General features: G+C 42.3%; 1 protein-coding gene across 2 annotated transcripts; it reads left to right on the top strand.

The window, feature by feature from the left end:
- The first annotated feature begins 593 nt into the window (after positions 1-593).
- YBX1 (Y-box binding protein 1) lies at positions 594-20,241 on the top strand. 2 transcript variants are annotated; one of them, XM_027537606.1, is made up of 8 exons: positions 594-970; positions 1,659-1,722; positions 11,606-11,639; positions 14,358-14,447; positions 14,745-15,047; positions 15,163-15,245; positions 18,709-18,974; positions 19,851-20,241. In XM_027537606.1, the coding sequence occupies exons 1-7, from the start codon at positions 805-807 to the stop codon at positions 18,941-18,943; spliced, it is 975 nt and encodes a 324-aa protein (XP_027393407.1). In that variant the 5' UTR covers positions 594-804; the 3' UTR covers positions 18,944-18,974; positions 19,851-20,241. The 2 variants fall into 2 exon arrangements, with proteins under 2 accessions (XP_027393407.1, XP_027393408.1); XM_027537607.1 differs by lacking the exon at positions 14,358-14,447 and having other exon boundaries at positions 659-970.
- The last annotated feature ends 1,514 nt before the right edge of the window (positions 20,242-21,755 follow it).

The raw sequence follows: 21,755 nt of genomic DNA, 5'->3' as shown, positions 1-21,755 counted from the left end.
CGCCCTCAGTATTTTTAACAGGGGCTTCCTAATAGCTAGCATGATCCCCCCCGCAGAGTGACTGGTTCGCCGTAAACCGACGCTCTTTGAATCCAGTCGTTTAAGTATGTTCCAGAAACTCTCGGCTCTGCCGCGAGTACACGGCCATTGTAGAAAAGACGGCTCTATCTGCAGTAATGGTCTGAGGTCACAGGGACCATATTTGGAGCAGGGCGGGAGGGAGGCCTTCTCCACATGCAGCTACGGTGTCGTCGGGCCCCGTTCCAAGCCCCCAGGTCAGGCCGGGTAATCCCGGCGCAGGCATCTGGCCGTACCTTTCCTTCGGCCAGGACACAACCCTGGACTTGGAGCCGGCCCACCCCGGCTGCAGCCTCGTGAAAGTCACGTCCCCTCTTGCCCGTCCTCTCGGGTTCTCTATGGTTCTCGTGGTGACTCTACTCTAATTCTAGTTCCGGTCTCTATGGCGGCAGCAGAGGCAGGAACGGTTGTAGGTCGGTCGAATTAGCCGCCTAAAGGCCAATGAGAGTGGAGGAGTGAAAGAGTATTAGCCAATAGAAACTAGGAGTTGTGGTCAGGTGGTGAGATTGACAACACTACTGACCATTGAACGATGCTTAGGGCGGGTCGCTCGCAGGGCTTATCCCGCCCGTCCCGCCATTCTCGCTAGTTCGATCGGTAGCGGGAGCGGAGAGCGGACCCCAGAGAGCCCTGAGCAGCCCCACCGCCGCCGCCGGCCTAGTTACCATCACACCCCGGGAGGAGCCGCAGCTGCCGCAGCCGGCCCCAGTCACCATCACCGCAACTATGAGCAGCGAGGCCGAGACCCAGCAGCCGCCCGCCGCCCCCCCCGCCGCCCCCGCCCTCAGCGCTGCCGACACCAAGCCCGGCACGACGGGCAGCGGCGCAGGGAGCGGCGGCCCGGGCGGCCTCACATCGGCGGCGCCTGCCGGCGGGGACAAGAAGGTCATCGGTGAGGACCGGACGTGGACGGGGGTGGGGCAAGGAGGGAAGTCTGGCGGCGGAACCGTTACCCGAAGCGGGGCGAGCCGGCGGGCGCGCGGCCGGCGGGGACCGACTCGGCGGCGCGCGGCCGCCCCTCCCCCAGGCCCCCCCACTCGCGCCCTCGCGGACGCTGGCCCGCCCGGTCCGCGTGCCCGGCAAGCGCGCGCTCGCGCCGCCTCCCGCGCCCCCTGCGGACCCCGCGCGGCCGCGCGCCCCTCCCCCTGTGCGGCCGCGCGCCGCCGACCGCGTGTGCGGCGGGGTCCCTCCCCTCCGTGCCCGCCAGCCGCGTGCGCCCGGGCCCGCACGCCGTTGTTCCGTCCCCCACCCGCTCCCTTCCGCGTGTACCCTGAGGGCGCGGCGCGCCGCCTACGCAGGCCGGAGTGGGCCGGGCAGCTTCCCCCTTCTCACGTGCTCGCCGCCGCCCGCGGTCCCCGCGCACACCCGGCCCGGGCCCGCGGCCCGGGCCTGCCCCGGGGCCTCTGCTGCGGTGGGTTCACCCACGTGGACCGCGCGGATGGCCGGCGGTCCCTGGGGAAAAAGGCTGTCAGGTGGCCGTGGGTCGCTGCCAGGGAATGCGTGAGCCACCGGATGCTGAAGCGTGGCGGTTTTGAAAAAGGACGTCTAGTAATTGTGGGTTTTTTTCCTCTCTCCTTCAGCAACGAAGGTTTTGGGAACAGTAAAATGGTTCAATGTAAGAAACGGATATGGTTTCATCAACAGGTGAGGTGACCGCCGCTGAAGCCCTGTCCTGCCTCTTGCATTGCTCTCCTCCATCTGTAGGCTTTACGAACTTGGGGTTGTTGGCGCTTGTGTAGGTTGCCACCCCTGGTTGTAGTGCTAGTGGGGTTTTGTTTTCTTTAGTGAACGAAAGGATTAGGAGACCTAGAGATGTCTTTGTTTTGTAGCTAAATGTTGATCTCTAGCTAACTTGAAAGATACAAAGCGATTTAAAAGGCAGAGTGAGTGAGCCATCTCTTACCAGTTAGGGCGAACTGAGAAAGGTAAGATCTGGTGTGATTCTGTTAGGCTTAGACCCCTCGCATTTTTATTCTTCATTCTTTTCTGTTACTGAAATTGGTATTAGAAAATGTGTGCCGCTGTTTATTATGTAGGTTATTTACAACTTGTTAACCTTTGGAGGTAACATGATTTGACAATGCAAGTATGTCATTTTGACTAAGGTCTTATTGCCTTATTCCTCCTACTTCCTTGTCTCCCCCGCCCCCAGTCGTACCTGTTAAAGCTTTGGTTGTAGCTTACAGTGACCTTAGTCCACGATTACATTATTCTTTGTATTTGAAGGCAGAGCTGCAAAGTGCATCTTTAGGATTAATCCTTTGAGTTGTTTGTAGCAGTAGGATGGTGACTGCAGTTCACTCAGTGCTCTTCGTGGTCCCTGTCAGCCGGGCATCTTTTCCAAGATGGCTGCCCAGGCTGGCAGTGCAGTTACAGGGTGTAGAGCACTGCATGCGAACAGCAGTGTTGGCCTTACAGGTATGATGCAGTCATCTTAGCATTTTCTTACACCCCTATTACACTGGATGTTTGAAAGAACTTCAAGAGTAAGAAGTAATACCAAATGTTTCTGAAATGGACACTACTGAGGGAAACCAAGTGGGCAAGATCAAAACTAGACACACAATTGGCTGGCAAAAACCCATTAGTTACTTAAACACTCAGAGAGCAAAAGAGATTGTAAGCATTTGACAGTCTGTTTTCCACTTTTGCAGCTGAGGGGAAACATTTTATTTTTTCCAAAATCTTTAGGGATTTTCCATCTGTTCTTACACTGCCTTGGGACAGGCCAAGGCTACATTTTCTCATCAGCTTTTTGATAATGGGTTACTAGTGAGGAAGGCAGGGACTGCTTTGATGCCAGTGTTTGACCACTTTTTAGGTGATCTCTGAATTTGTTAGTATTTCAGTCTTAATCTGATTCTCCTTTCTAGCCTCACCCTTAAACCAGTGGTTTTCGAATTTGTGTGCTTACCTTGAAAGGGTAAAAGTGCACATTCCTGAGTTCTTCATTCTGAGCTTTAGATTCATTGGGTCTGGAGTACATTTTTTAAGGAGAATTCCAGGTGATTATAGCTTGTGAACCTCAGTTTGAGAAACACAGCTTTTGACCTTTGACCCAGTGTGGTGATAGGCTATCACAGGTGTGCCTATTAGGAGTGATCTATAATTTGCAGCCTTTTAAGCAATTTGTGTGTTTTAAAGATTGTAGCATATATGTGCCTTCTGTTCTGCTGCATTTGTTAAATGGATCTAGATTATATTTGTAAGTGAACAATTGATAATCCAAGGTAAAAGCAGTTCTTCGGGTTCTAAGTTAATTCTGTGAGATACCATTCATTTATTCGTCTTAACTTGTAATCAACTCTTTTGATCATCAGATAGGGCAAGTTAAATGTAAGTTGGCTTTTAATGATCCTTCGTTTGGATTGTCTTAACCACAGTGTTTTGTCAAACTAACTGGTTCAAATAAATGTGCTTCTCACTTCTGAACTGGTCATCTCAATGATTCAGAGACTTCTGAACAAGGCACTATAAAACCTAACAGAAGTTAAGTCCAGGAGAGGTTTACCTTGCATAAGGGAAAATGTATAGCAAGTGGTTCAGGGCTGTAGGCACCTGGCTTTCCTGAGAGAGAGAGAGAGAGAGAGAGAGAGAGAGAGAGAGAGAGAGAGTGTGTGTGTGTGTGTGTGTGTGTGTGTGTGTGAGATGTGTGCTGTTTTGAGGATACAGTGTATGGGATGATTGGTATAGCTCTAATTTTAACCTTGGGATTCTATGAATTATGTATTTTAGGTTCTTAAGTTTTTGCAATTTGTTAAAAATACATTTTTAATGTAAAAGTCCCATTTAAAGGAATGTACTTTATTATTATAAACTTTTTTCAGTCTGTTATTGCTTGTGATAATTGTTAAAGCCTTGTTAGAATTATTCTTTAAGGATTGTATTGTATCAAAGGTGCCAAATAAATAAGACTGTCAATTTTAACACAGCAAATTTTTTGGCTTTGTTTTCTTGGGCTATGTAGTCTAGGAATTCATTGTTGTTATTTTGTGTTCTGTGACTACGAAAGATAATTGGATTATGTGACTAGAGGGGTTTATTAACCCCCAGAATTATTTTTCATTTTATAATGAAAAACTTCACTCAAGACTATTTAAGATAGCATTAGAATGGTGGCATGGGGTCAGTGTTTTCAGGGTTTGATTACTCTGATTTTGAATCTAGAAACTGTTTCCTCTTGTGCTTCCAGGTGTTGAGGATTAATCCATGCTCACCAAATTTAAGAAAGATTGACATGCATCAGTAACAACTTATTTTCCAGTTGGACATGCATCTTTTAGTGACCAGAATAGAAATATTTTTCTGTTATCCAGAGTAGTTAAAATGCTAAATTAATTGTAAGGGGTGGCCAAGAAAGTTGGAGCAAAGAGAATCAAATACAGAAGAGATCACAAACTGGTAATGTGCCTAATCTGTGAGTTTTTAAAGAGCTACTATTTTAGTTTGGGGGCCTTTAGTTCCAAGCAAATGAAAATCAGCTCGCCTTGAGTGTTACCACCTGTAAATGGGGTATGCATTCTCTTTTACCACATCTTTTAGGCTTAGTTTTCTCCTGTTGTTGACTTCCTTTCCTGCCTGGCCTCTGTTAATGCATTTGTGTTTATTACTTATTACCCAAGGTCTAGTAAAGGCTCAGCTGTCCCTCCCTAGAAAAATACTATATTGTGGCTCTCAGGTTTGGTCTCCCTTTAGGGGCCCTCCCTATTGGGGATTTCATGTGTATATAACTGATTCTTAATTACAGTGGTGGTAAGAGTAGCTAATGTTTATCAAATATTTATGCCAGGAACTACAGTAAATGCTTAAAGTCAACTAATGGATTTAATCCTCGACATTTCCGGTATAGGTACTATTGCATGGCACAGAGAGGTTGAGTAAACTTGCTCCAAGAAGTGTGGCTAGTAAGTAGCAGAGCTGGGATTTGAATTTATTTTCTCACATTGGAGTTTGTGTGCCCTAACTGCTGTTATGCTGTCTGCCTAGTCTACAATTTGTTTGTTTCCATATGGTTACAGATTGGGGGTGGAGGTGGTATTCTTGGTCATTTGAAAGGTTCTTAAGTGATATCTAGCTTGTCACTAGGGCTCCTGTATGCTGCTAGTTCCCCATAGAAAAGCTTTCTACTTCTCACTGCCTTTTTCATGTAGTTAGGGATTGCCATAATATAGTTCTAGTTTAGTATGCAGATTATCTACCTAATATTGGGAGGCAATTAAGGAATTATAGGAGAGAGTACTAGGCTTTATCTTTAAATTCATTCTGTTTTTATATGATCTTTGAATCAGGAACCAGTTTTGCCTTTTAAATGTTGTTTAAAAGAAAGGAAAATATACAGCAGTCTGTGACCCTACAAAGCCTGTTTTAAATATTTACTTGGCTGCACTGGGTCTTACTTTTCATGTGGAAATCTAGTTCCTTGACCAGGAATTGAACCCAGGCCCCCTTGCATTGGGAATGTTGAGTCTCGGCCACTGGACCACCAGGGAAGTCCCACAAAGCCTGTTAATTTTAAAAGTTTGTAGACCTGTAGAAAGATGATTGCCAAGCCTCTTAGGCTATTAAAGTCAAACTGATCATAGCTTGATCACATGGGAAGAGCCAAATCACATGTAGTGTGTAACATAAATGAGTAAATGCTGGGGCACTAGAGAAAACTTGATTTGATGGTGTGCTATGTGACTGAGCGATTTCACTTTGACTCCAAGGGGGCTGGAGGCGTTAAAAGCCATTTGAGTGGTCCCCCAAGTCTGATGTGTCATTGGCAGTCTTTTCAAAAACAGACTGTAGTTCCTAAGACAGTGGCTTGTATGCACAGCGCTCTAGGATTGATTCATGTGCTGGTGGTTAGGCACTGATTGTGAGTTGGCCAGAAGTCATTTCACCAAGTTGTTGAGAGTTGAAGCTTTTGTTTTTATAACTATAGGATTATAAATTAATTTATGCTCTTGGGCATATTAAATTATTAATGGCTTGGTGTGCTGGCCTTCAGATAATGCCATAAGAGCATTTATTGACAATATGGTATGTCTCCTTTCGGGCAGTATTGTGGATTGGCACCTAGTAAAAAGAATGTTTCCTAAAATTTGTAGTTGGCTACATGCTTTTTTACCTTCATTGCACTACATTAGGGACTTTGAAGAGCCTTTCATTTTCTTTAGATCCCTACAGGACTTCCTTTTTCTTTGGCATTCTCTTAACTCAAAATGACATCCCCTTTTCTTCAGTCTCTTGCTATCTGTGTGATTTCTTTTTCCTTGATGTCACTACTGTGTTATATGCTGAATAAGAATAAAATTATATCAGTAGTTTTAGATAGGTGAGAAAGCTGTGTTTTCATTTAAAATTTTTTTTCAGTAGTGAATAATGTTTTGTGAACACGAAGAAGTAGAGTAGAAGAATACAATACACATTCTCCTTGACTGCTGGAGAATGGAAGGACCAGTGTGTGATACATGGAATGACGCTGTTGAAATATTGTAAATCTGTGCTGTCCAATACAGTAGTAGATACACGCGTCTGTTGGGCATTTGAGAAACTGGATGTAAAATACTTAAATAGTTAATGTTGACCATAATATTGAAATGATCAAATTCATTTTACTTGTGTTTGTTTTTTTTTTTAAGGCCTCTAGGAAACAAACTTAGATATTTGACTTCACAAATAAGGCAGCTTGCCCAAGATTATGTAGTTAATAATGGGAATAGCCAGGATTCCAACCTTGGCTCCAATGATTTTGGTAAGGAGCTCTTAACCTTTTTGTTCTATATCCCATCTTGCCACTCTGTCCTCCTTCTTTGATTGATAGGCCTTCAGTTCAGTTCAGTTGCTCAGTCATGTCCGCCTTTTTGCGACCCCTTGAATCTCAGCATGCCAGGTGTCCCTGTCCATCACCAACTCCCAGAGTTCACTCAAACTCATGTCCATTGAGTCGGTGATGCCATCCAGCCATCTCATCCTTTGTCGTCCCCTCCTGCCCCCACTCCCTCCCAGCATCAGGGTCTTTTCCAGTGAGTCATCTCTTCACATGAGGTGGCCAAAGTATTGGAGTTTCAGCTTTAGCATCAGTCCTTCCAATGAAGGACTGACACCCAGGACTGATCTCCTTTAGAATGGACTGGTTGGATCTCTTTGCAGTCCAAGGGACTCTCAAGAGTCTTCTCCAACCACAGTTCAAAAGCATCAATTCTTCGGCGTTCAGCTTTCTTCAGAGTCCAACTCTCACATCCATTCATGGCTGCAGTCACCATCTGCAGTGATTTTGGAGCCCAAAAAAATAAAGTCTAACACTGCTTTCACTGTTTCCCCATCTATTTCTCATGAAGTGATAGGACCAGATGCCATGATCTTAGTTTTCTGAACGTTGAGCTTTAAGCCAACTTTTTCACTCTTTAACTTGTTATCAAGAGGCTTTTTAGTTCCTCTTCACTTTCTGCCATAAGGGTGGTGTCATCTGCACCACTTATTGAGAAATATTGATATTTCTCCCGGCAATCTTGATTCCAGCTTGTGTTTCTTCCAGTCCAGCGTTTTTCATGATGTACTCTGCATAAAAGTTAAATAAGCAGGGTGACAATATACAGCCTTGACGTACTCCTTTTCCTATTTGGAACCAGTCTGTTGTTCCTTGTCCAGTTCTAACTGTTGCTTCCTGACCTGCATACAGATTTCTCAAGAGGCAGGTCAGGTGGTCTGGGATTCCCATCTCTTTCAGAATTTTCCACAGTTTATTGTGATCCACACAGTCAAATAGATGTTTTTCTGGAACTCTCTTGCTTTTTCCATGATCCAGCAGATGTTGGCAATTTGATCTCTGGTTCCTCTGCCTTTTCTAAAACCAGCTTGAACATCAGGAAGTTCACGGTTCACATATTGCTGAAGCCTGGCTTGGAGAATTTTGAGCATTACTTTACTAGCATGTGAGATGAGTGCAATTGTGTGGTAGTTTGAGCATTCTTTGGCATTGCCTTTTTTAGGGATTGGAATGAAAACTGACCTTTTCCAGTCCTGTGGCCACTGCTGAGTTTTCCAAATTTGCTGGCATATTGAGTGCAGCACTTTCACAGCATCATCTTTCAGGATTTGAAATAGCTCCACTGGAATTCATCACCTTCACTAGCTTTGTTTGTAGTGATGTTTCCTAAGGCCCACTTGACTTCACATTCCAGGATGTCTGGCTCTAGATGAGTGATCACACCATTGTGATTATCTGGGTTGTGAAGATCTTTTTTGTATAGTTGTTATCTTCTGCTTCTGTTAACATACTATAGTATGCAACTGTGTTTGGTAATTCAGCTGCTGTATTAGACTGAGTGTTGGCGGCCTTCTAGATAGAAATTCTTGAGAGTAGACCATGTCTTATTTTTATTTCTGGTGCTTAGCACAATGCCCAGTTAGCTAGCACAAGTAAATACCCAACGTTATTAAAGAACTAAATGAGTTGGGTTTGCTCTTCTTTCATTGTCAGTCCTGTGGCTACGGTAGATCAGAGGAAGACCTAATAAGGTGGAATAATATGAAAGAATAGACTTTGGAAAAAAGTTAAAAGTGGCAGTAATTGGGAATCAACAAACCCACACAGAACAGAACTGGTTTTATGTGGCTTGTGAGCAAAGAATGGTGTTTGCATTTTCCATGTGCTGAGGGTGGTGAGGGGGCAATATGTAGCAGACCCTGGGCCAGTTACACAGAATATAACTATTGCAGGTGAGGGTGTGTAGGGATACTCCAGCCGGCTTGTTATTTATTACTGTTCTCTCCCAAAATTAGAGAAACCGTATCCTGTAATCTACCTCTAAAGCAGAAATAAGTAAAGATTTCCAAACAGGTCCTTTTTGAGTTCTCAGCATGATAAAGACCAGGGCCTGTAGAGTCAGATTCTACCACTGTAAGCAGATGACCGCATACTTCATTTTCCTAATTTGTAGAATGCGTGGTAATATAAATAAAAGCACCCACCTTGGTATTGTGAAGATTGGTATGGTAAAATGCTTGGCAAAGTATCTGAAACTTAAACCCTCACAGTATAAGCTGTTACGTATCTAAGCTTTTCCCGTGTGTAACAAGTTGCAAAACTAGATCAGCTGACTAGATAAGTATTTGGTGAATGTTTAGAAATTCCTTTTACAACCCTAAAGTAAAATTCATAGACAACTGCTTTTCTTTTTATTGTGGTGTGTATTTTCAGTCTGTAAATACCTATTTGCAGCTACATTAGAAAAAATGATATATTGGCTACCCAGATAGATGGGCAGCAGCGTTGATAGTAATGAAAAATCCCTCTCTCCAAAATTGCCCCCCCCCCCTTTTTTTTTTACGGAAATTTTAATGCATGTTAAAAGCATAAAGTACTTTTTTTTTTTTTTTTTTTTCCAAAACTCTAGTAATAAATTTACTTACATGGAAGTCCAGTACCAAATATCCTTTACCTTAGTCATCTAGCAAGTCTTATATCCTTTACTCCCATTAATGAAAGTAATGTCCCCCTGTCTTTGGAACACCCTTAGAGCTTGAAATTCAGTCATGTTGCATTTGAAAACTAGTGGTGGCTGTGGAATTGGGTGATGTATGTGGACCTGTTGGACAGATGGATAATCCAACTGGCTGTTAATTCCTAAGTGTTCCTAATATTCAGTGGGGCTTCCCTGATGACTCAGTGGTAAAGAATCTACCTGCCATTGCAGGAGTCTCTGGTTTGATCCCTGGATTGGGAAGATCCCCTGGAGAAGGAAATGACAACCCACTCCAGTTCTCTTGCTTGGGAAATCCCATGGACAGAGGAGCCTGGCAGGCTACAGTCCATGGGGTTGCAGAGTCAGGCACGACTTAGTGACTAAACAATACTTAACTAGTTTATGAGGTCAGTTTTCACTCACCCTGCCTTGGGTTGGGGGGGGGTGTGTTTGAAGATTTTAAATTAATCCTATTTCTGTGAATGTCCTTGTGTTATGATAATCCCATGCTATATGGATTTTTTGGTGCATAAACACTAGAATATTGAGTCCTTTCTCAACTCTGACCTACTGACAAATAGGTGGGTGAGTCAGTAAAGGTCTAGAAATGTTGCTCCTCCAGTGTTTCTTTTTACTAATAGTATCATCACATTAATTCCCAATCTCTAGAAAGTCAAATCATTCACCACTGCCCCCTCACTTCTAACATCCATTCACTCACAGTTTTTCCCCTATTAAGTTAAGAACGGTATCTCAAATCTACTCCCTCACCCACACAGCCACAAAAGCCGGGTCGTATTCTCCAGTCACTTTAAACTCAACTTGAATTTGCTAGTTGTTGGTTTTACTCATGTCCATGACTTCTCCACTGGGAACATCTTTCTCATTTTCTTTAATACTCAGGGCAAATGTTGCTTCCTTTAACACTTGTGAAGCCCTGAAGCAGTATTTCAACCATATTTGCTTAACAACAGACTAAAGATTGGTGTGGGTTTTCCAGGTAGTTCTGTGGTAAAGAATCTGCCTGCAGTGCCGGAGACCTAGGTTCAATCCCTGGATGGGGAAGATCCCCTGGAGAAGGACATGGCAACCCACTCCAGGAGTCTTGCCTGGGAAATCCCATGGACAGAGGAGCCTGGTGGGCTACAGTCCGTGGGGGTCACAAAAGAGACAACTAAACAATAACGAAGATTGGTGTAAAAATGATGTCTTACAATGAAGTAAAAGAGGGTTGTGTGCTAGTGAAAAGTTGCGTTCATCTTCACTTCCTTGGTTTTCTGGCACAAACAGTGCTTGCCATGTGAATGATGTCGGTATTGGTAGTGTTCATATTTGTACTTCACTGTAATCTGTCGCTTTATTGTAATCAGTATTTTTACCAGCACTTTCTGTTCATGGCAAAGTTGACCAGAAAATACATGGTTCCCATGTACCCCAGGCCTTCAGATTGTATCCATGACCACCTCTGCTGTACTGTACCAAGTGATACATTTGTTTAAATTGATAAATCTACATTGACCGCATTATTTTATTGCTCAAAGTCCGTAGTTTATATTTAGGGCTCACTCCTGGTATTGTACATTCTGAGGTCATCCTTTTGACCCTCAGTGAAAGTTGAGAATTCAGAATAGTAAAGATGAAGTAGGAAGGAAGCTAGTAATTGATGAGAGTATGTTCATGATCTCTTCTCCTTTACTTAAGTTAGTAACCATGCTCTTAGAGGTACGAATGGCTTGTGCTGGAATACCTTTAGTGTTTAGTAGAATGAGAAGTGACAGTATATGTTGCTAGTCACTTCTGTCCTCTTAATGGCTTTGTAAGTCACACTTTTTGTCTTTTTCGTTTTTTAATGCTTCTGAGGTAGGTGGTAAGACAGTTGTTAGTAAAACCATTGTGATTTACTGGTTGTGTTTTGTTTTGATTCTTAATTTCCTTCCTAATGGCTGGTTGGCAGCCAGGAAAGTCTCTAGAAAGGGGAGGGGAAGGCTCAAAGGATCGAGCGCATTCTTAATCTTTGGCAACATGCAATGTAGTGTTCAATTTTCTAACTTGTTCTACTTGGTTCTGTCTTGTAGGAATGACACCAAGGAAGATGTATTTGTACACCAGGTGAGTGCTCCTGTGGCTGTTTACACTTCTGGCTCAAAACTTGTGAGAAGAAAAGGGTGTATGTCTTCTAAACTGTTGTTCCTTGTAAAAAAGGTATTATTAAGTCCACTTAGCAAACAATTTAGTCCCCACAGGAAGAGGGGTAGTACAGCTTAAAAACGTGTACATTCAAACATTGTGTTGGCAGTTCACTTAAGTAAAATAGGCCTTTCATGTTGGTATTTTGTTTTGTTAATAGCTGTAGCTTTTTAAAATGTTGAATTTACTTGATTCCTTACACTAAATTTTCAAACCTAATTTCAGACAAATGGAAAACCTCCATTAATCTAAATTCGAACTTACTGTTGCTGTCCATAACACACTCAAATGCTGTTAGAATTACCTCTGACAGATAACAGTAATGATGGGGGAAATAGGCCAGAGCTGCAAAATACATTGATTTGAGACAAATGTTGAAAAACTGGACATTGTTGCATAGATCCTTCTGTTTGTTCTAAAGTACTTTGAATGGGTAAGATACGTTTTTATGTTTGGAGAATTTTTACCAGCTTGGAAAATTTAGAAATCCTTGCTAGTTTAAGGTTAAGTGAAAGGGTGGTATGGCAAGGTTGGGAATTACTTATTAAATAGTTTTTAGATTAGCCTCAGTGTTTGAGAGGAAAAGACTGACAGGATAGGTGCTACATGCCAGACTTTCCTCCACAAGTACTATTTAAGGAAAGTATTTGGGAAAACTTTAAACATTAAGAAGTTTATTGTTTAAGTAAGCCGCTGCCAAATGAACAATAGTACTTCGACCTTAAGTATATCGTAGGCTTCATTGGACTTAATTTTCTTCATAGGAATGCAATGGGTAGGAAAAATGTTTAGAAATGCATACTTCTATGAATTCTGCCGGGGGCGGGGTGTGGATTTGTTTTGTTTTGTTTTTTTACTAAGACTATTGAAATATTATTGACTTGTATTGAAAATCGCTCTTTAAGAACTTTTTAACCACTGTACTGTGATGTAGACATCAAAAGACAAAGTCACCACACGCGTGCCTTTATTCAGGCAGGTGTGAGCTTGGCTGGCAGCATACTTCCTTGGAAAGGCTGCCTCAAGTTGGTGGTGTGTAGCTCTCTGCATTGACCTGTAGACCACTCAGTGACAATTGAGGGGGAAACCAGATCAGTTTCTAGGTACATCCAAAAGCCTGTTCAGTAATCCCAGGGTCAAACATTAAGTATGGAAACATTTAAATTGTAAACAAATACAGGACTGCTCAGGCAAAATATTGCATTAAAACAAATGTTTGTTTTATAAAATAGAATACCAATACTTAATCTGTTTCTTACTTCCTTCTGCATATTAGAAGGAATTTGCAGACTTGGGTACAAGAGACAGACAGCAAGGCTTGCCAGTCTTGCTGCCTTTGGGCAACAGTGAAGGGTCTGGGAATGTGCAGGAGAGAATTGATACTGACCAAATTAAGAGCTTGGGATTTTAATTAACCCATATTTCTGCTATCCCCTATGACTGCAGATAATTGAAAGTTACATGAAAGGTATGAAAACTTTGTGACAGTTTAGATGACAGATGAGATCAATTATTTGGCTGAACACATGTCACCCACTTGTACCAACCCACAAGTTGTCACCAATATGCTTTCCTCTTTATTTTGGAGGTGGTTTCAACATTTAGTTGTTTCTTAGGACTTTGGCTGCTCAGGTCTTGGTGGTGGTACAAGGAGACTGCAGTTCTGGGCAACTTGAGCTTAATTGGCTTCAGATTTGTTGGTTGTCCTGCCTCCTCTGGAGTGGAAATGCATGGGTGATCCCGTAATGGATACCGCTGTGATATAGTAGAATGAACATGGGATTTGGAGTTCCGAGACCTGGATTTAGAAAAGTCCATACTCTGCCACTTACTTTGTGACCTTGGGCAAGTCCCCTGACTTTTAAAGCCTGTTTTATTACCTTAAAAGAGGAATGAATAATGATGCCTCACATCTTCATAATGTGATTGAGTGGGTAATGCATGAAAGTACTTTATGAAAGTATTACAAATGTGAGATGTTATTCTTCCCCTTTAGTTTTGTTTATACAAGTCTGGAGAATGAGTAACAATGAGAGATATAATGTATTCTGGGGAGGTAATAACCAACAGAATATTAAAAAGTGTCATAGTTAATTCATGGGAATTGCATTTCCATCGAAGTATTCCCACAATCAGGTTGGAAAGAATTTTGGTTGACATTTGTAACAGAGTTTGATCTAGTAACACAGGGACAAAGTTGGTTTGGTCAACTTTGACGCATGCAAAACTAAACTCGCCTGTCATCTAAACTGGCCCTATGTGGGGCTAGCTTCTACTATTAAGTGCAGTCTTTGGGGATAGATGGATATCCTCATTTTGTTCAAAGCTACATATAATGCTTTTGCAAAAAGCGTTTTAAAATACATGTTTATAGTTGTGTTTGTCTTGCGTGTTAAATTACTTGTTTTAGTTTGGAAAATAGTGATAAAATGCTGGGGCCTTGTAAGATTGGAGTATTTTGGTTGAGGTTGGGGGTTAGCACTGGTCCTTGTTTTCCTAAATTTATTGATGGTTTGGTCTTATTTAAAGCTAATTTTATGTGTATATCCAAGTTAAAATAATATTGACTCTGGTACATTTTAAATGAAAAAGCACATTATTCTCCCCTGTTAATCTATTTTTGGAATGTGATATTACTAGACTGCCATAAAGAAGAATAACCCCAGGAAGTACCTTCGCAGTGTAGGAGATGGAGAGACTGTGGAGTTTGATGTTGTTGAAGGAGAAAAGGTGAGGATGCTTTTTGTGTAAAGGTTTGACTTCAGTATGGAAATATTTTGGAGATCTCATCCATTAGGATGGTGGCTCTAAGGTGCATGGATGGGTCAGGTGACCACTTGAACACAGGTGCACCAACCCTAATGTGCTGGCTGCAGATAGAGGGCTACCTCTTCAGAACAGCGAGGAACTAGTGTTTAATCATTTCAGTGCACCCCTGGCCACAGAGATCCTTTTGTATTTTTTGTGTAAGTTTTGTTGCATGTACTTAATTCCGTTGTCACGATCACTGTATGATGGCTTTTGTAGGGTGCGGAGGCAGCAAATGTTACAGGCCCTGGTGGAGTTCCAGTGCAAGGCAGTAAATACGCAGCAGACCGTAACCATTACAGACGCTATCCACGTCGCAGGGGTCCTCCACGCAATTACCAGCAGAACTACCAGAATAGTGAGAGTGGGGAAAAGAATGAGGGATCGGAGAGCGCTCCCGAAGGCCAGGCCCAACAGCGCCGGCCCTACCGCAGGCGGAGGTTCCCACCTTACTACATGCGGAGACCCTATGGGCGTCGACCACAGTACTCCAACCCTCCTGTGCAGGGAGAAGTGATGGAGGTAAACGTGTTTTTATTTACTTTTAACTGCTGCTGTGTTCAGACTTGTGTCTGGTTGGGTTTTTACACTAATGTAAATTGAGTAAAATTTGGCTTGGTTTCCGTTCCCTTTTCAGGGTGCTGACAACCAGGGTGCAGGAGAACAAGGTAGACCAGTGAGACAGAATATGTATCGGGGCTACAGACCACGATTCCGCAGGTACAGTTTGCATTTACGATTGTTTCAAGCATGTATTACAACTCAGCAGCAGCATGCTTCTTCTGCAGGCTTTTTCAGTCATTTGTCTGTTAACACTTCACATTTTCTTTCATCAGATGCCTAAGAGGTGAACCTGAAGTCAGTTATCTTTGAGAATGTGTTCTTTGCATCTTTGCTGGCACTGGTTAAAAACAGCTTTATAGATGTGGTCTACTTTTTGCAGTTGGTTTTGTTGTTGTTTTACTCTAATGAGGGTATGGAATTTCTCATTTCTGTCCTTTAACAGGTAAGAGAATAGTAGTTTAAACTGCATTGTATTATAACTTTAAGACCTGATTCATTGGGAGGGAGAAAAGTAAAGGTAAGCATACCTTTTTAACAGAAGGTGTTTAATTATTAGAGGAATTAGGGTAGAGCTTCATGGGCCAGACAGGTTTAATGCATATATGTAGTAAAAGGTCTTTAGATATTGAGTCTCCAGATGTGATCCCTAAAACTAACAGGTAGCATACTATTCTAAACCTAGACATAGATACCTTATTGAAATACTGCAATCAATCACAATGTCAGCTCTTAAATAGTGATAAATGTTTATCTGTGATAGTGATAAACGACCTAAAATAGGCTTTCATGCTCTGTCCCTTTAAATCCCAAGGGCAATATACTTGGTCTACTTTTTGTTACGTTGTAGAACTTTTCCAACTTTCTACCTAGTTTCCTTGGTGTGTTTAAAAATAGCACATGAATTTTTGTTGAGTGCTTCAGTTTTAGTGGTCTCATTTGAATATATTTATTATAATCTATCGATGAATGCAGGGCTTTCCAAACTATTTAGTCAGGAATTTTTTGAGTAGTAAATGACACATGCTACTTACAATCCAGGGGGTGAAATGATTGATGCAGATCCAAGAGCAAATTGTGAGAAATCTGAGATCAGTGTAGCAGGAGTTTTGCTGAAAGGAAGACAGATGGGGTGGCAGTAAAGGGAAAGGAATCATTAAGAAAGGATTTTTTTTTTTTTTTTTTTTTTGAGAAATAAGAGCTTATTTGTAGGCTAAAAAATTCAATTAAAAAAAAAAGGATACTTGTCAGGGAATTACCTGCTGCAGCTATCTTCAGTTAGGATTAGGTTTGGTCCATGTAATGGGATGTCTTTTGCTGGGAACCATGAATGTTGCATGTGTAAAAAGTCAGTTTTGGGGCACCAGTGTGTTGGTGAAATCAAAAGGAAAGGGGTGAGAGGTTTGGGACAAATATGTGAAATTATCTGTAGAAGAGAAATGGGGGAAATCAAATAACAGTGATCACAAATTTAAAGTGGGTCCACCAAACATGCTTATGTTTTTGCAGCCATTTTGAGCAGCAGCCTCAGATTAAGCAGTTAGATTTGTTCAGCATTTGTCTACTCAAAGATACTGGGTTTGGGTTTGATGGTAATCTTTAGTGGTAGACGTTATACTTGGAGAGAAAGGAGAGAAGAGGATTAAGGAAGAGTTAAGATCACAAAGAGTCGGACACGACTGAGCGACAAAACTGAACTGAAGGGACAGAATGATTGATAGGATTGTTGGATTACAGGTCCTAGTGGACGTAAGAGTGGGAGAACAAGACTCCTGGAATACACCAGGAAAATAAGTAAAGGGTGACTAGAGAGTGGAATGCTTGAAACTGAGAGAACCGAAGTAGCAAACGAGAATTGCATGGGAGGTAAAGTGGCCACTTCATGCAAAGAGTTGACTCATTGGAAAAGACTCTAATGCTGGGAGGGATTGGGGGCAGGAGGAGAAGGGGACGACAGAGGATGAGATGGCTGGATGGCATCACCGACTCAATGGACGTGAGTCTGAGTGAACTCCCAGAGTTGGTGATGGACAGGGAGGGCTGGCGTGCTGCGATTCATGGGGTCGCAAAGAGTCGGACACGACTGAGCGACTGAACTGAACTGAAAGAATCTAAAAGCCAATGTTACATGGAACTGTCGTGATAATTACAATAGGAAAAGGGTAGTAAAATGGAACATGACATTAAGATTTGAAAGGTGGGGTTTTAGAATTCAAAAAGGCTACAGGGGAGTGCCACTGGAAGGCTACAGGGGAGGGCCAGGGCAGTTTTGCCAGACTGGTTCCCCAAAATGTGGGGAAACCGTTCCAGGAGAAGAGGTGTGGTGGGGGCTGCGGGGGGCAGGGGAAGTTGGGAGGGGAAGGTGGAAGATTGGAGGGGTTAGAGGTGAAAAATGGAATCTTAAATAGTTAGAGCTGGGATGGCCTACACAGGTGTAAAAGGTATGCTGATAATCTTGGTGTTTAAAGTGTGTGACTCTCGTCTTTAGTGTATTCACAAAGTTATCATGTGTCCCCTCCAAAAGAAAAAAAAGGGCTTGTATTCATTAACAGTCACTCTCCATTCCCCTCTACCCCAGCCCCTGGCTACTGCTTTCCTTATCTCTGTATTTGCCTAGTTTGGACATTTTTGTGTCTGGCTTTGACCTCATGTATTTTAGTCATTCATGCCTTTATCATTAGTACTTGATTTCTTTTTATGACCAAATCAGGTTCCGTTGTATGGATATTACATTTGTTCTTCGTTAACTTGGTTGATGGGCATTTGGGTTATTTTCACATCTTGTTGTGAATGTTAAAATAATGCATAATGGATATTGTTTTGGATACAGATCTAGAAGTAGAACTGCTAGGTCATTTAGTCTCCAAACCGTTTTCCAAAGCTGCTGCACCATTTTATAGTCACACCAGCCAGCAGTGTATTGAGGAATTTCTCCATCCCTTCCCCAGTATGATTGTTTTCAGCCTTGGGATTATGGCTCTCCTGGTGTGTATGAAGTGGTTTTGATTTGCCTTTCCCAAACTAATGGTTGCTGTGTACTTTGATTTGTATGAAGATAATACCTTTTCTCTGGTTTTGATTTCTCCTTTTTTTTTTTTTTAAACAAATGTTCATCTATAAAGGTTAGCACTTGTTTCCAAACCTGGTTACTTTAATACCCGTGTTTTTAAATAGCATCAGGGTGTTGATGGTGTTGTACAGCTTTAGTCTTTCCATGGCTAACTTTGGAATAGGTTATACTATGGGTATTTTGAGTAATATGAGCATGTTGTTATTCAGTCACTAAGTCGTGTCCAAGTCTTTGTGGCCTCATGGACTGCAGCACTCCAGGCTCCCCAACCTTCACTTAATTATCTATGAATATATTGGGTATATATATGGATATATTGGGTAATATGAGACTATTAACATCAGTTTTAAATGGTCATCTTAGTTTACACTTCCAAATCCTTTTACCGAGTCGTCATATTCAATTTGTGCAGTAAAAACCAAGTTTACTCTTTCAGTTTTGATAAACTGCCTGCACACCACTTGATAACAGAAAGGGCAGATGTGTTGACCTGGTGACTTGATGAAAGAAAGCAGGTTTTATCATTGCAAGCTTCCACAATGTTCGTTCCAGGGGCCCTCCTCGCCAAAGACAGCCCAGAGAGGACGGCAATGAAGAAGATAAGGAAAACCAAGGAGATGAGACCCAAGGTCAGCAGCCACCTCAACGTCGGTACCGCCGCAACTTCAATTACCGACGCAGACGCCCAGAAAACCCTAAACCACAAGATGGCAAAGAGACAAAAGCAGCCGATCCACCAGCTGAGAATTCGTCCGCTCCCGAGGCTGAGCAGGGCGGGGCTGAGTAAATGCCGGCTTACCATCTCTACCATCATCCGGGTAAGTGAGCCTTGATGGCCTTCTGGCCTCTGGGCAGTCATGAGTGATGTCCATTAATGAGAGAGAGGAAAACCCAGTTCATCAGGTAAGGTAAGCCACATAAACTTACGGTGTCTTCTACCCAAACTAATCTTAAGATGACTCAAATGTCATTTTGTTAGTCGACTGTATGTCAGAGCCATACTCTGGCCTAGCTTTACATTGTATCTTTTGTGTTAGGGCCTTTTTGTCAACTTTCTTGGATGATTTTACTAGTAAGCTGGAGAAGGAAATGGCAACCCACTCCAGTATTCTTGCCTGGAAAATTCTATGGACAGAGGAGCTTGGTGGGCTGTAGTCTTGGGGGTCGTTAAGAGTCGGACATGACTGAGCGCACACACAAACAGCAGTGCGCTGAGGAAAGTCTTGCTAACCTTACCCTAACAAGTAAATTACATTGTGATATTCTTCATTTTCAAAAATAAGTGGGATAGCTACTCGGATTAAAAACGTAGGTGGTGATGACCAGTATGGTCTGTTTGAGGAATGTGGTGGCTTTTGGCATTACATCATCAATTCTAAAATTAAGAGGATTCCCTTTTTACTTGATTCTAGGAGACCTGTATTGTCTCTGTTTGACTCTAGAATTATCATTTTCAGCCAGTGAGACTTTTTCCCCCATTTTGAGTGTCAAAAGGTTATTCAGAACCTACGAGTAATCGTTCTTATTATATAGCAATGCCCACTCCTGTTATGAACTGCTGTGTAAAGGTAAACCAGTATGAGATGTGTTAATACCTTCCCTACCTAGCTAATTTGAGCTGGAGCAATTTGATATACTATAAGATTGCAGTGAACTATAGAAGGTAATTAAAAATCTTGTTTTTTCTCTTACAGTTTAGTCATCCAACAAGAAGAAATGAATATGAAATTCCAGCAATAAGAAATGAACAAAAGATTGGAGCTGAAGACCTTAAGTGCTTGCTTTTTGCCTGTTGACCAGATAACTAGAACTATCTGCATTATCTATGCAGCATGGGGTTTTTATTATTTTTACCTAAAGACGTCTCTTTTTGGTAATGACAAACGTGTTTTTTAAAAAAAAAAAAAAAACCTGTTTTTTCTCAATACACCTTTAAAGGTTTTTAAATTGTTTCATATCTGGTCAAGTTGAGATTTTTAAGAACCTCATTTTTAATTTGTAATAAAAGTTTACAGCTTGATTTTTTCAAAAAAAAAAAGTCAACAAACTGCAAGCACCTGTTAATAAAGGTCTTAAATAATTGTCTTTGTTGTATATTTCTGCCTTGCTTCATTTTAGTTTATAAGGACTTAGCTGGTTATTAGCTTAAATCTCTGCAGATAGGTGATACTTAGTGGTATTTACTCAAGGAAATGTTCTTAAAATGTGTAATCATTTGTTGAGTAGCATACCTGTACTGAAAATTAGAATTTGCTACGATAATCTGGCCATTTCCCGTTCAGTTCAGTTCAGTCCCTCAGTCGTGTCCGACTCTTTGCGACCCCATGAATCGCAGCACACCAGGCCTCCCTGTCCATCACCAACTCCCGGAGTTCACTCAGACTCACGAGTGAGTCCATCGAGTGGTGTCGAGTGACTTCGAGTCCACCGACTCCATCGAGTCGGTGATGCCATCCAGCCATCTCATCCTCTGTCGTCCCCTTCTCTTCCTGTCCCCCAATCCCTCCCAGCATCAGAGTCTTTTCCAATGAGTCACCTCTTCGCATGAGGTGGCCAAAGTACTGGACTTTCAGCTTTCGCATCATTCCTTCCCAAGAGTGAGTTCCTTTTACTGGGAGGCAGTGGTAAAGAGACGGCATGTTCTAGTGGAGACTAACAGGACTGTGAGTTATTTCAGCCTGCAGATTGAAGGACACACACCTTAGTTAGCAGATGTCTGCCACAGAGACTGATATACTCAGTAAACACAGCTCAGCTCCTTTACTTGGGTACTAGAGATGGTAACCACAAATGATGGAATGCTTGTGGGAAGGCTGCTTAGAGAATATAGAGGTCAGTGACATTCATTGTGTCCTCAGCACCCTTGTTTAGCATGTTGTATGTTTTATAGTGTCTTATTACTTTCCTTTATGGAATAATTTAATGACTGCTATCTAGAGACATTCTGGATCGTTCTGGCCAGTTTTCGAGACCTTGGGAATATACAGTTGGCTAGAGAGGTGTATCTGGGAGTCATGCAGTGCTGTATGCCTGTTCAGAATGGGCTTGGCATTCACAGAAGCAAGAGTTGCATTGCAGTGGTAGTTTTAGTTCAGGGGACTGGTGAATAAAGTGGGAAAAAATAGGCAAGTAGCTGGGCTAGTATCAGTTAACACCTTGAAATGCCTTTTCTGAAATTGAGACCAACTCTTTGGATGGTATGGACAATTGAGCACTGCTCATGGTATGTAAAATGTAGTGTTTTTTTTTAACAGTTGCATGCATTAGGATATATGTTGTGGGAAACGATTTCAACATTGCTTATATAATCCAATAATGTAAGAATGTGATTCTGAAAACAATGGCAAGAAGAAAGCTTTTTGTGATGTAGTCTTGCTGCCAGTGTTGCAAACAGAACACTGTTTTTCTCTCGTGTATTTTTCTCGCGACACCCAGCACATCATGAATTCACTATGTACGAGGACTAAATAGCCTAGAGAGGGGTGGTGGCAGCAGTGCCCTGCTGCAGCGATTTCCTCTGACAGCTCTACCCTAGCTGCTTACCCTCCAGTCTGGTTTTCCCACTGTAACAGTTTGAATACCTCATATTCCTGAAGACC

Source organism: Bos indicus x Bos taurus, chromosome 3 (genome assembly GCF_003369695.1).
Source record: "Bos indicus x Bos taurus breed Angus x Brahman F1 hybrid chromosome 3, Bos_hybrid_MaternalHap_v2.0, whole genome shotgun sequence".
NCBI lineage: Eukaryota > Metazoa > Chordata > Mammalia > Artiodactyla > Bovidae > Bos > Bos indicus x Bos taurus.
The sequence above is the reverse complement of the archived record's forward strand: the minus strand, read 5'-3'. Positions and strand labels throughout refer to the sequence as shown.